This window comes from Saccopteryx bilineata, chromosome 4 (assembly GCF_036850765.1).
Source record: "Saccopteryx bilineata isolate mSacBil1 chromosome 4, mSacBil1_pri_phased_curated, whole genome shotgun sequence".
Classification (NCBI taxonomy): domain Eukaryota; kingdom Metazoa; phylum Chordata; class Mammalia; order Chiroptera; family Emballonuridae; genus Saccopteryx; species Saccopteryx bilineata.
The window spans coordinates 206,017,913-206,030,050 of NC_089493.1; the positions used below are offsets into that span (position 1 = coordinate 206,017,913).

Here is a 12,138-nt window from a genome sequence, read left to right on the forward strand (position 1 = left end):
CGCGAGAGCCCCGCCCCCTCGGCTCCATTGGTGCGCGCGAGAGCCCCGCCTCCACCCCTGGCGTAGCCACCCTGCCCCCTCGCCGCCATTGGTGCGCGCGAGAGCCCCGCCCCCGCCCCGGCGCACGGCTGGGTCACGACGGGCTCGCCCTTGCAGGTGCCCGGGAACGCGCGCTTGGCTGGGGCTCTGCTCGGGCTGTCACCTGTCACTCCCCGCCCTGCCATGTCTCTCCGAAAGCCAGCTTCTGGCGGCGGGGCTGGCGCATCCCCTGCAAGGCAAGCGGTTTTGAGCAGATTCTTCCAGTCTGCGGGAAGCCTGAAATCCACCTCCTCCCCCACCGGCGTGGCGGAGAGGCCCGGACCTGACTCCGACTCGGTAGCGCCTCCAGCGTCCACTTTGCAGCCCCAGTTGCCGCAACACGTGGTGGGTTTGGTCTAAGACTGGGCGGGGTCAGCAGAGGGGACGGGCAATACCAGCAGGGGCGGGGCCTGTGGGTGTGGCGGGTGGAGGCGCGTCAATCAGGGAGATTTCGGTGCGGGAGGAAAAGGGGCGGTAGTGAGCAGGTGTAGGTGGGAAAAGCCGGGCCATCCTTCATCCTAAGTAATACTAGTTCAAGGATTGTAGTTTCATCTTGGGGTCACAACAGATTTGAGGCCGTTGAGGCTTGTCAGTGGCAGATCAGAGACAGTAACTAAGGTCTCTTGACTTCCATTCTGTTGCGGGTAGGGGCCTGTGGGCAAAGGATACATCTTTTAACTTTTCTTTATCCTCTCTTTTTTGGTCCCTGAATTGAAGGTTGAAGAGGAGCTTTATTTATCTTACTTATATGCTTACATGAGTTTTGTTCGGTGCCACCCTTCCACTGAATCAAAGAAGTAGAGTTTGCTTGTTTGTTTGTTTTTTACGGGGGGGGGAGTTGTGGGGGTGGTGGGGTGCTGCCATAGGGAAAGCCTAAGGGTGAACCCTTACCGGAGTCCCTGGTACAGTATTTCTCAGACTGGGATGTTGAAGGGGATTGAGACTGGCTTCCAGCCACCCTCTTAAGTTTTAATGAGGGTGACAGTTGGGCTGCTTCAGAATCTTGTTCCCTTAATTTATTTTTTCCATAGAGTGATTGGACCTCCCCTGTTTTTGTTTTTTGATAAAGGCTACATTTTTATGAATTCACCAAAATTTACCCACCATTTAGAAAGTATTTGGCGAAAGAGTTAAGTTTTTGACAGGCTTCCTGCCAACAAATGTCCATCATCTTGTGGCTTCTTCAGCGGTGAACATAAAACATAAATTACAATTCACGTTTTACAAATGATACTGTTCTTTTATTGTCAATCTAATTTCATCTTTTCTAAATAATTTTTTTTTCTCTGAAAGATACTGTATTTAACATATGTAAGTAGAGTAATTCTAGTTACATAATTTGGGATAGGTGAAGGCTGATTGAATAAAGAAAGGTAGCAAGCAGCCTTGGTTCTATTTATCCGAGGAAGGCTTGAGATGCTGAGACACCATGACCTGTCAGTCTCTTCTTTGTCTTGGATGATGGTGAAAACATTCAGCCAGAGGTGGGATTGAAACCTGTCACACTGGTTCTGCAGAACTGATACCTCGTGTTTGGTTGAGTTGGTGAACCAGTTGTTAAAATGGCACTTGTAATCAGGGTTCTCTCTAAGGTGGGTGCCTGGGCAGTCGCCCAATGTGGAAATCACAAATTTACATTCCTTACTCATTCTTTTTTAACATTCATCTGCACAACAGCGTATTCTAAGTGCCCATAGTAATGTTCGTTCCATCCATAGGTGAAAAAAATTTGACAGAACTATGCTTGTAATATTTATTCATTTCATAAAACTCATTAAACCTTTGATGAAATACTGCATTTTAATTCCCTCACATTTGTTACTTCAGTAAAGAAACGTATAACGTAAAGAGAAAAAGTATCAAACAACCAGGGGGTGACAAGCTGTCATAGGAAATACCTTAAATAACAATTTTATTGTTTTTGTCAGGTATAATTTAATATTTTTTTCATTAATATTTTAAAACTCTTATAGTCTAGTTTGTATAGCTCTTTTATTGTTCTTAAGTATTAAATGCATAAAATAATAAACCACCTTTCAGTATATTGTTTCTTCATACTTCAGATAGTCATTAGGACAGAGAACCGGTTGTTAAATTATTTGAATTCCAGCACTGCAGTCACCTCTGAGTCTTTTCAGAGCTCAAAGTAGGTGATTCTGGGAAGGAAGGATGGCAAGGACCTTGCTGTCATTCAGTAGTAAAATTATTTCTCATACATCATGTTGTGAGATTAGAGATAACATACCATTTTTTAACTTTCCTGACATAGGTTGCAGAAGTTGACAGAAGTAAAAAGAGAACACTAGAGAATGATGAGCCTGTTAAAAAGAAAGCAAGGATAGTCCAAGAAAAGGAAGTTCAAAGTCATTCAGTATTGTCTGGGAACCCTGGTGAGTTCTGTGCAATGATTTTCATTCTCATCAGTCATGGCTCTGATATTCTTGCATCAACTAGGGCAGTGGTCTCCAACCTTTTTTGGGCCACGGACCGGTTTAATGTCAGAAAATATTTTCACAGACCGGCCTTTAGGGTGGGATGGATAAATGTATCACGTGACCGAGACAAGTGTCAAGAGTGAGTCTTAGACGGATGTAACAGAGGGAATCTGATCATTTTTAAAAAATAAAACATCGTTCAGACTTAAATATAAATAAAACAGAAATAATTCTTTCTCTGAGGACCGGTACCGGTCTGTGGCCCTGGGGGTTGGGGACCACTGAACGAGAGGGCAGAGGAAACCATTTGGAGAGTTGTGCTATTTTTTTCCTTTATGGAGAAAGGTCTCCATTGTGCTTGAGTAGAGTGGCCTCACCATAAGTGGTGGTGATATGTGTAGGGAGGTTGGAGGAGTAGAGGTAAGAGCTGGAGTTCTGCAGTTTGGCTGTAGTTCCCTTCAGCTAATTTTTGTCCTGATTATAAAAGTAAAACATGTTGTTAAAAAGATTAACACAAATGTAGAAGGTAGACAGTGAAAGCCCCCATAGTATCTCCCTTTCAGTGATGCTTACTGCTAATTTTTAGGGGTGCTGTATTTTCTTTCAGGTTTTTCTATTTATACACATAGACCCACACATTAGTTAATAATATTTTATAAGTTGTTTACACTCTTTATGCTAATTTGCTACTGTCTTTTTCCACTTAGCATAACACGTCAGGACAGGTAGTTCTCCCCTGTCCTTTTTAAAACATAAAGTTGTTTTTTCTATATGTGAAAAGGTTTGGCTAAAACTACCGTTCCTGAGGTCCTAGACCAGTGGTTCTCAACCTTTCTAATGCTGTGACCCCGCAATACAGTTCCTCATGTTGCGGTGACCCCAAACCAAAAAATAATTTTGGTGGCTACTTCATAACTGTAATTTTGCTACAGTTATGGTTCGGAATGTAAATACCTGATATGCATTATGTATTTTCCGATGGCTTTAGGCGACCCTGCTGGGGTCGCGACCCGCAGGTTGAGAACCGCTGTCCTAGACCTTTCTAGGTGGTGTTGGATAAATAAGTGGTTGAGTAGATTTTTCTCTGGTTTTTGGCTTCAATTTGTAATAAGGGAATACAGAAAAACTTCTGTCTTTATTATCCCCATTCTTGAACTGACATATGCCTTTTTGAAGTGACAACAGCTCAGGAATGAAGCTTTGTGGCAGACTCATCGTTGGCAGTGGTGAGAGTCGAGTAGTAGGGTAGAGAAGAAGGATGAGGAGGAGGGCATGAAAGGAAGCCATCAGAGGGTCTCACCACGCACACACCAAGTCCTTGTCCTTTGGTCCACACCGCTGCAGATCCAGTCAACTGAACTCTGAGCTTGTGGAAATAAGGCCATAAACATGGAAATTTTTGAACAATACATAATGGGAAAAAAAGAGGAACATTTACCAGCCAGAAGAATTGTTGGCTAATTCACCTCATGTGTTTTTTTTTTCAATTACAGTTGACATTCAATTTTATTTTATATTTTGTGTGTACAACATAGTGATTAGAAATTTATATAATTTGTGATGTGATCCCCCTGAGAAGTCTAGTATCCCTGGCACCATATATAGTTACTATATTTTTTCCCCTTCTTTTTCAAAGTGAGAGGAGGGGAGATAGAGAGACAAACTTCTGCATGTGCCCTGGCTAGGATCCATCTGGCAACCCTGTTTGGGGCTGATGCTCTGCCCATCTGGGGCCATGCTCCCAGCCAAGCTATTTTTAGCACCTGAGGCAGAGGCTTCATGGAGCCATCCTCTGTGCCTGGGGCTGATGTGCTCAAACCAATTGAGCAATGGCTGCAGGAGGGAAAGAGAGAGAGAGTAAAAGAATAGGGGGAGGGAGAGGGGTGGAGAAGCAGATGGTCGCTATTCCTGTGTGCCCTGACCAGGAGTTGAACCCGGGAAATCCACGTGCTGTACTGACACTCTACCACTGAGCCAACTGGCCAGGGCCAGTTATTACAATATTGTTGACTTTATTCCCTATGCTGTATTCTACATCTCCAGTACCTCGTTTTTTCTTTTCTTTTTTTTTGGCAAGTGAGAGAAATAGAGAGAGATGAGAAGCATCAGCTTGTAGTTGTGCCACTTTAGTTGTTCATTGATTGCTTCTCATATGTGCCTTGACCAAGTGAGAGTAGGTGTGGAGGGCTCAAACCAGTGACCTTTGGGCTTAAGCCAGTGACCATGGGATCATGTTGATGGTCCCACACTCAAGCTAGCAACCCTGCACTCAAGCTGGTGATACTATGCTCAAGCCTGTGAACTCGAGGTTTCGAACCTGGGACTTCAGTGTCCCAGATTGATGCAGGCTGTGCAGCTCTGCCCACTGCACCACCACTGGTCAGGCTCACCTCAGGCTTTTAGCACGTTCATTTTAGATATTGTTTTTTTTTCAGAATTTGGTCCCCATACCTATCCTGGGAAATATTCTTGTTTCCTTAGGAAGGAACCCTTGTATAATATACAAATATAAAGTTTTTTTTTTTTTCTTCTTTTTTTTAAATTTTTTTTTTATTTTTATTTATTTATTCATTTTTAGAGAGGAGAAAGAGAGAGAGAGAGGAGAGAGAGACAGTGAGAGAGAAGGGGGAGGAGCTGGAAGCATCAACTCCCATATGTGCCTTGACCAGGCAAGCCCAGGGTTTCGAACAGGCGACCTCAGCATTTCCAGGTCGACGCTTTATCCACTGCGCCACCACAGGTCAGGCACAAATATAAACTTTTAAAGAGTGATTCAAGTATGTATTTTGAATTCTAGCTTTAAGATTAATAGGAGGTAAGATTAAGTATATATCTGAGAAGAGGTTTAAATAGAAATATGAAAAGTTTTAAACTTTTAGAAATGAACAAAACACAACTCTTGTCCTCAGAGTGTTTTTGCTTAAAATGTAAGGTAAGAGGCCCTGGATGGTTGGCTCAGTGGTAGAGCGTTGGCCTGGCGTGCAGGAGTCCCGGGTTCAATTCCCTGCCAGGGCACACAGGAAAAGCGCCCATCTGCTTCTCCACCCCTTCCCATCTCCTTCCTCTCTGTCTCTTCCCTTCCCGCAGCCAAGGCTCCACTGGAGCAAAGTTGGCCAGGGCGCTGAGGATGGCTCTGTGGCCTCTGCCTCAGGCGCTAGAATGGCTCTGATTGCAGCAGAGCGACGCCCCAAGATGGGCAGAGCATCGCCCCCTGGTGGGCATGCCGGGTGGATCCCGGTCGGGCGCATGCGGGAGTCTGTCTGACTGCCTCCCCGTTTCCAGCTTCGGAAAAATACACACACACACACAAAAGTAAGGTAAGAGCCGTCCTACTTTCCTTATATATAATACCTAAATAGTACAGGCAGTCCCTGGGTTACAAGGAGGTTATGTAGGTTTGTTCTTATGTTGAATTTATATGTGAATTGAAACAGGTAGATTTACCTATTGAATGCATCTTAGACAAATGTTTGTCTTAACATAGTATTTATTTTTACTTTTCTGTGCTATAAATACTTAAACATTTTCAAACCTACAGAACCTATCTTGTTCATAACCCGGGAACTTCCTGTATTACTCTAAAAGGTAAAATACTATTTTCTGGCATAGAGCAGATTAGTAGTAAATGATCATTTGCCTTCTTCTGGGGATTGATTGCATATAAGTAACTGGTAATTGGCAGACTGATAAGTGCTATAGAGCACTGTTTTTCAACCAATGTGCCGCGACACACTAGTGTGCCGTGAGACATGGTCAGGTGTGTCGTGGGGAAATTAAACATGGGTCCCCAAATTACGGCCCATGTGCTGGATACGGCCCGTGGAGGCTATTTATCCGGCTTGTTGCCAGCCGCCTCCATCCAAACATAAACATTCCCCTCACAATCCCTCCAGCTATCAGCGACAGGAAGAGTGGAGGCACAGGGAATGCTCACTGACCAATCACCTTCTAGGATTCATCCCGACCACTAGAGATGAACCAATAGTAGGCCGCCTCTCATCCACACCCAGGAAGGTCCCGCGCGGGTTGCCGCACACTTGTCATTGTGTGGCCTCGGCGAGTAGTTGAAGCTGCTACTCCTCCCCATGGTCCCGATTTCTAATCCTGGTCAGGACTGGAGGTAAATGTTGCCACCACTAGATGAAGCCTCAGCCTCAGCTGGTTATGTCTATCCTGATGGTGTATATAGATATTTGACCTTTTTCTTTTTAAAAGAGGCCCTGCAGAGGGTAATATACAATGCATCACAATGCATCACAATGTTATCTATATTGTATATGGCCTCCTGAAGGGTCATGTTCTTAAAGAGCTCAAATCTCTATATACACCATCAAAACAGACAAAACCAAGGCCCCTGCACCCAGCTGACCATGGGATTTGAACCCACAACCTCAGGGAGAACTCTAGTATTTATCAGAATCCTTACCTAGAAAGCAAACTTCTCAATCTGACAGTAGAGATGCTCTGAGGACTTATAATGTTACACAAGTACCCAACATTTTCTAAAATTGATTTTGTCCAGTCTCTATATAGAGAGAGTATTTGCCAAATTGATTTGAACCCACAACCTTGATGAAAGCTCCAGTATCTATTAGCAGGACTGTATATATGAGGGGATACATGGGACTGTATATATGAGGTTACATGGGACTGTATATATGAGGGATGTTACATGGGACTGTATATATGAGGGATGTTACATGGGACTGTATATATGAGGGATGTTACATGGGACTGTATATATGAGGGGATACATGGGACTGTATATATGAGGGATGTTACATGGGACTGTATATATGAGGGATGTTACATGGGACTATATATGAGGAGGTTATCCTTTTTTATTTAACCTTTTTAAAATAAATGTAATTTTTTAAACTTTAAATAAATTCTAACAGTTAGAATGTCATTTTGTGTCATTTTGGTAGGTGGTGTGCCCCAGGATTTTGTAAATGTAAAAAATGTGCCGCGGCTCAAAAAAGGTTGAAAATCACTGCTATAGAGAGATACGATCTTGTGACAGGAACACAGAGAAAGAAAAGATGAGTTTGGTGGGGAATCAGCAGAGCCTTTCGTGGGAAAGGTAGCTTTGAGATGGCCCTTGGTGAATGAGTACAGTTTTGACATGTGTTACCTGGGGGCAAGGCCATACCAGGGAGAAAGAATGGCAGGAGCAAAGCTGTGGAGGCAGGAAAGCAGGTGTGTCTGCAGTAGTGATCTGTTTTCCTCGGTGCACTCCTGGTGTTAGTATCTTTAGGTCTTTCCCATGAGCTGGTCAGAGTTCCCAGTTGGGTCTCTCCCGCTTCTGCCTTAGGAGAGAGCTCTGTTCTGAAAAGAAGCTCTCAGCCGAGGCTGTGTTTCTCCCCATGCAGAAAGAACAGTAAGATTATTTCCATCTGTATCCTTTTGGCTTAGGCACAGTGCTGCATCTCAACTGTGTCTGTTTTGCCTTTTCCAGAGAAATCTCCAGTCTTCTGCTGATGTGGAGGAAGGACAGCTGCTCTTGAATTTGGAGTAGGATAGAGGATTTAGGTATCAAGTTACTTAGAACCAATCCTCTACTTTAGAACCTCCCTGTATTCCATTTTTAGTGCTACTGGTGCCCTAATTCCTGAGCCTTTGAAGCATTTTGTGTTGTAAATATAAGACTGGTTCTTGGTTTTCTTCACTCTGATTTAGGATTCAGCTTTCAGGTGTGCTACATTGGTTGTCGCTCTTTCATTTTTCCTTCTAGTCTCAGATATTTGCAGTTCCCACATCTTCTTTTCTTTCTATACTTATGGGCTTCTAGCTTTAAAAAAAAAAGCAAACCCTGTAGTTTCTAATGGGGGTTTAGGACCAAGTAAAATTGTAAATTAGATGTATGTCTCATATGTCTTAAGTATGGCATCTTTACCTTTAACCCAAGTTTATTTATTTCCTTAACATATTATAGCTAGAATCATTGTTTTAGTATGAAACTCCTTTTCAAAAATCCTGTGCTGGTTATGAATTGACATAATGAGACAAAATACTACTGTTATATTTGTTTCTGATTTGCTAAGAGCCAAGGAAATGTCTGAGGACCAGGAGTGTTTTAAAGTCTCTGGAAAGACTCAAAGAATTCTGCTGCGATTCCGCTCTTCCTCAAAACAGAGTCCAGAGAGAGCCTCTTCAGGAGAAATTTGCAGTTCTGCCGAAATGTACTGATTTTGATGCTATCAGCCTTTTGCGTGCAAAGAATGCAGTTTCTTCCAAAGATTCCAAATCTCAAACTGGTCAAAAGGTATGTATGTAACATTATATAGACGAATACCCGGTTACCAGAAGAGTAGGTTCTGAAGTGCCGTTGGTTCTGTGGGTCCACTTAGGGCATTGTACCCAAACTTGGATGATCATCTGAATTAATTGATGAGCTTTTGCTTTTATTTTATTTTATTTTATTTTGAAATCCCTGGAGATTCTGACTTACTATGTATTAAGGAGGGATGAATCAGTTTATATTAAAACAAAGCAAAAGCCTCAGGTGATTCTGATGCCATTCATTGACTTGGGGGGATTCTTTGTTGATAGTACAGCACAGTTTCTTATAATCCTCCTTATAGTTTCTCTAATTAGCCTGGATAGTCACAACGGGCAACTTAGATATTTTGAGGTTTTCAGTTGAAGGCTTGGGTGATATAAAGTAAATTTAAAGGTAAAATAACTGAATACAGGTCCATCTACTGTTTTATAATTTATTCATGTTTTTTATCATTGCAAAGTCACGGAATTTAATTCTTACTCCATCTTTGAAATTTACAATTCAGAATAGTAGTTAGTATTCAGCCCATTTTGAATTAGAATCACTGGAGAACTTAAAAATATAATGATAGCAAACACTTTTCCTTAGAATTATATAATTGGTTTTCAATAAGAACTGGACATGGATATTGTTTAAAAGCTTTCATTTTAATGTGTAGTCATGGTTGAGAACCACTGAATTAGAGAAGTAGTCTTTATATATTTTTTGAATGATTTAAATCTAATGAAAGCTATAGATTCTTCCCTCAGAAAAATACCAAGCTAAGATCCATTGACTTACCATAGATCATCAGGAAAATAAAAGGTGTTTTTGCTCTTATTTTTAATCTCTTTCAATACTTAAAAGCAGTTAATCAGTGTGTAGTGGTCATAAAATACAGAGGTCAAAAAGTTTGTCTATTAAAGCTCACAATTTATTAATTGGAGAATTTACTCTAGGGCCTCACAAGAGCCTGTTTACTATTGCTTTATGCATAGAGTGACCAACTTGGCATTTCCAATTCATAGAAAATTAGGAGTAACCAGTTAGAAGGGATACTGAAAGTAGTATATGGATATTATTATGAGTGATAACTAAATATATGATGGCATGGGAGGACACAGACAAATGGCAAAAAGCTGCCGCGAACCAGCGTGGCTAGTAATTGTCCAGGGCCTGAGTGATAACTGTGCAGTATGAAGAAATAGACTCAAAGAGAGAAAGGATGGGATCAGTAGGTCTCTGCACAGCTCATTGCTTGCAAGAGCAAAAAACAAAGCCCCCAGTCTACTTTATTATATAGTGCAGAGCCATATACAAATAAGGAAGTCTGATACGAAGTCGCACATCTGAGGCATAAACGGGAATCCTCATAAGAGTGCATCCCCCCTACCCCCCACCATGCAGTAGTCAAGGGTGTGGGGAACATTTTAGTCTTAGAAGGCTGTGGGGAAGAGCTTAGTCTTAAACTAAGCCCTAGGCTATAAGGACTTTGTTAGTTTAGAGCCTGTCTCCAGGAAAAGCTACTGAATAAATTTTACTGCCCAGTTGTCTGGGATCCGTAGTGTGGGGTTGACAACCCATAGGTCTTCATAGCTCCTGAAATTTTCATTTTTATTAATCTGATCATCCTGAGTTGTCAAGACAAAGTTTAATTGAGTTCAGAATGTTTTCTCTGGGACAATGGAAGAGTACAGTATATCTGAGAAATATTTTTCCCCAAGTGGTAAAAAAAAAAGTTTAATACTCAAGTATTCAAATTGACTTATCTATGCATAAAACTTTTTTCCTGGGTGCCTATTCTCATTCCATATATAAATAAGGACTTTATAGTAAGGACTTTTTATTTCTAGGCAATTTATTTTTTGAGGTATTAAGTTTTTCAATATGTAGTATTCCTGGAGTTTACATAAAAGTCAGGGACTGGAATGCTGAGGTCCCTAGTCGGAGGCCCTGTGCTTTCCTGGTCAAGGCTTATGCAACAAGCAACCAATGAATGACTAAAGTGAATCAACCTGAGTTGATAATTCGCACTCCTCCTACCTCTCCTCTCTCTGTAAAATCAATTAAAAAAAAAGAAAATGAAGTAGAAAATATCCATCAAAATTAAAGGCACATGCTTTGTCTATGACTATGTGATATGTTAACCCACACCTCTCCACACCTAACTGCTGTGTTTTATTTTGTTTTTTAATTTTTAGTGAGAGGAAGGGAGGCAGAGAGACAGACTCTTGTATGTGTCCTGACCAGGATCCACCCAGCATGCGCACTAAGGGGTGGAGCCACTGCTCTGTTGCTCAGCAACGGAGCCTTTTTTTTTTTTTTTTTTTTTTAAGCATCTGAGGTCGAGGCCTCAGGAGCCATGCTCAGCGCCGGAGGCCAACTTGCTGGAACCAATCCAGCCATGGCTACAAGAGGAGAAGAGAGAGGGTGGGGATGGGTGGAGAAGCAGATGATCAATTCTCTTATGTACCCTGACCAGGAATCGAACCTGGGTCATCCACATACCAGGCAGATGCTCTACTACTGAGCCAACTGGCCAGGGCCTGTTGCTGATCTTTAAAAGTTTGCTAGGCTATACTTTCAGATAAATTGTGTCTCTACCTGCTGTCCCAGCCAAGCTAAAATTTTAAAACATTTAGCAAAAATAAAGTACATGTTTTTTTGGATCGGAGCTCTGTCTCTGGGCTACATAGGGTATTTCTCTGTCTGTTCTTCCTCTGTTGGTCCTTGGTTTTTCAGGCTATATTTTTAATTCCAGAGGTAGCTGGTAAATTTTTTTGGATGTTGGCAGTGACACAATGACAATTAATTAGAAGTTGGCTATATTCTACAAATGTGTCTCTTTTTACCTCTTGTATAAATAAGGCTCATAAGCAAGGAATTTGCTCCAAGCTGTGAATTGGAATTAATTATGGTTTTCATACAGGAAAGTAACGATAGCAGGAATACTAATGTTGAAAACGTAACCTTGCGATTTATGTTTTCCAAAAGTTTCTTTATTTTATTTTATTTATTCCATGAAGTATACTACTAATTAAAGCCCTAAAATCCCTAAATTACTGTCACCCCAAAAATTTTAATAAAAATTCTTTAAATTTCTTTTATTTTTTATCTTATTTTATTTTTTATTTTTTTGTATTTTTCTGAAGTTGGAAACGGGGAGGCAGTCAGACAGACTCCCGCATGCGCCTGACCGGGATCCACCCGGCATGCCCACCAGGTGACAATGCTCTGCCCATCTGGGGTGTTGCTTGTTGCAACCAGAGCCATTCTAGTGCCTGAGGCAGAGGCCACAGAGCCATCCTCAGTGCCCAGGCCAACTTTTCTCCAATGGAGCCTCGCTGCGGGAGGGGAAGAGAG

The 12,138-nt window shown here is 41.9% G+C and overlaps 1 protein-coding gene across 3 annotated transcripts in view; it reads left to right on the top strand.

The window, feature by feature from the left end:
• Window positions 1–113: 113 nt before the first annotated feature.
• The window catches only part of MSH3 (mutS homolog 3), a 238,806-nt gene continuing 226,781 nt past the window's right edge, over window positions 114–12,138 (top strand). For all 3 annotated transcript variants that reach the window (XM_066273683.1, XM_066273682.1, XM_066273684.1), the window contains exons 1-3: window positions 114–423; window positions 2,348–2,468; window positions 8,558–8,778. In XM_066273683.1, coding sequence (XP_066129780.1) covers window positions 223–423; window positions 2,348–2,468; window positions 8,558–8,778 — 543 coding nt within the window. In that variant the 5' untranslated portion in view covers window positions 114–222. The remainder of the gene's footprint in view (window positions 424–2,347; window positions 2,469–8,557; window positions 8,779–12,138) is intronic.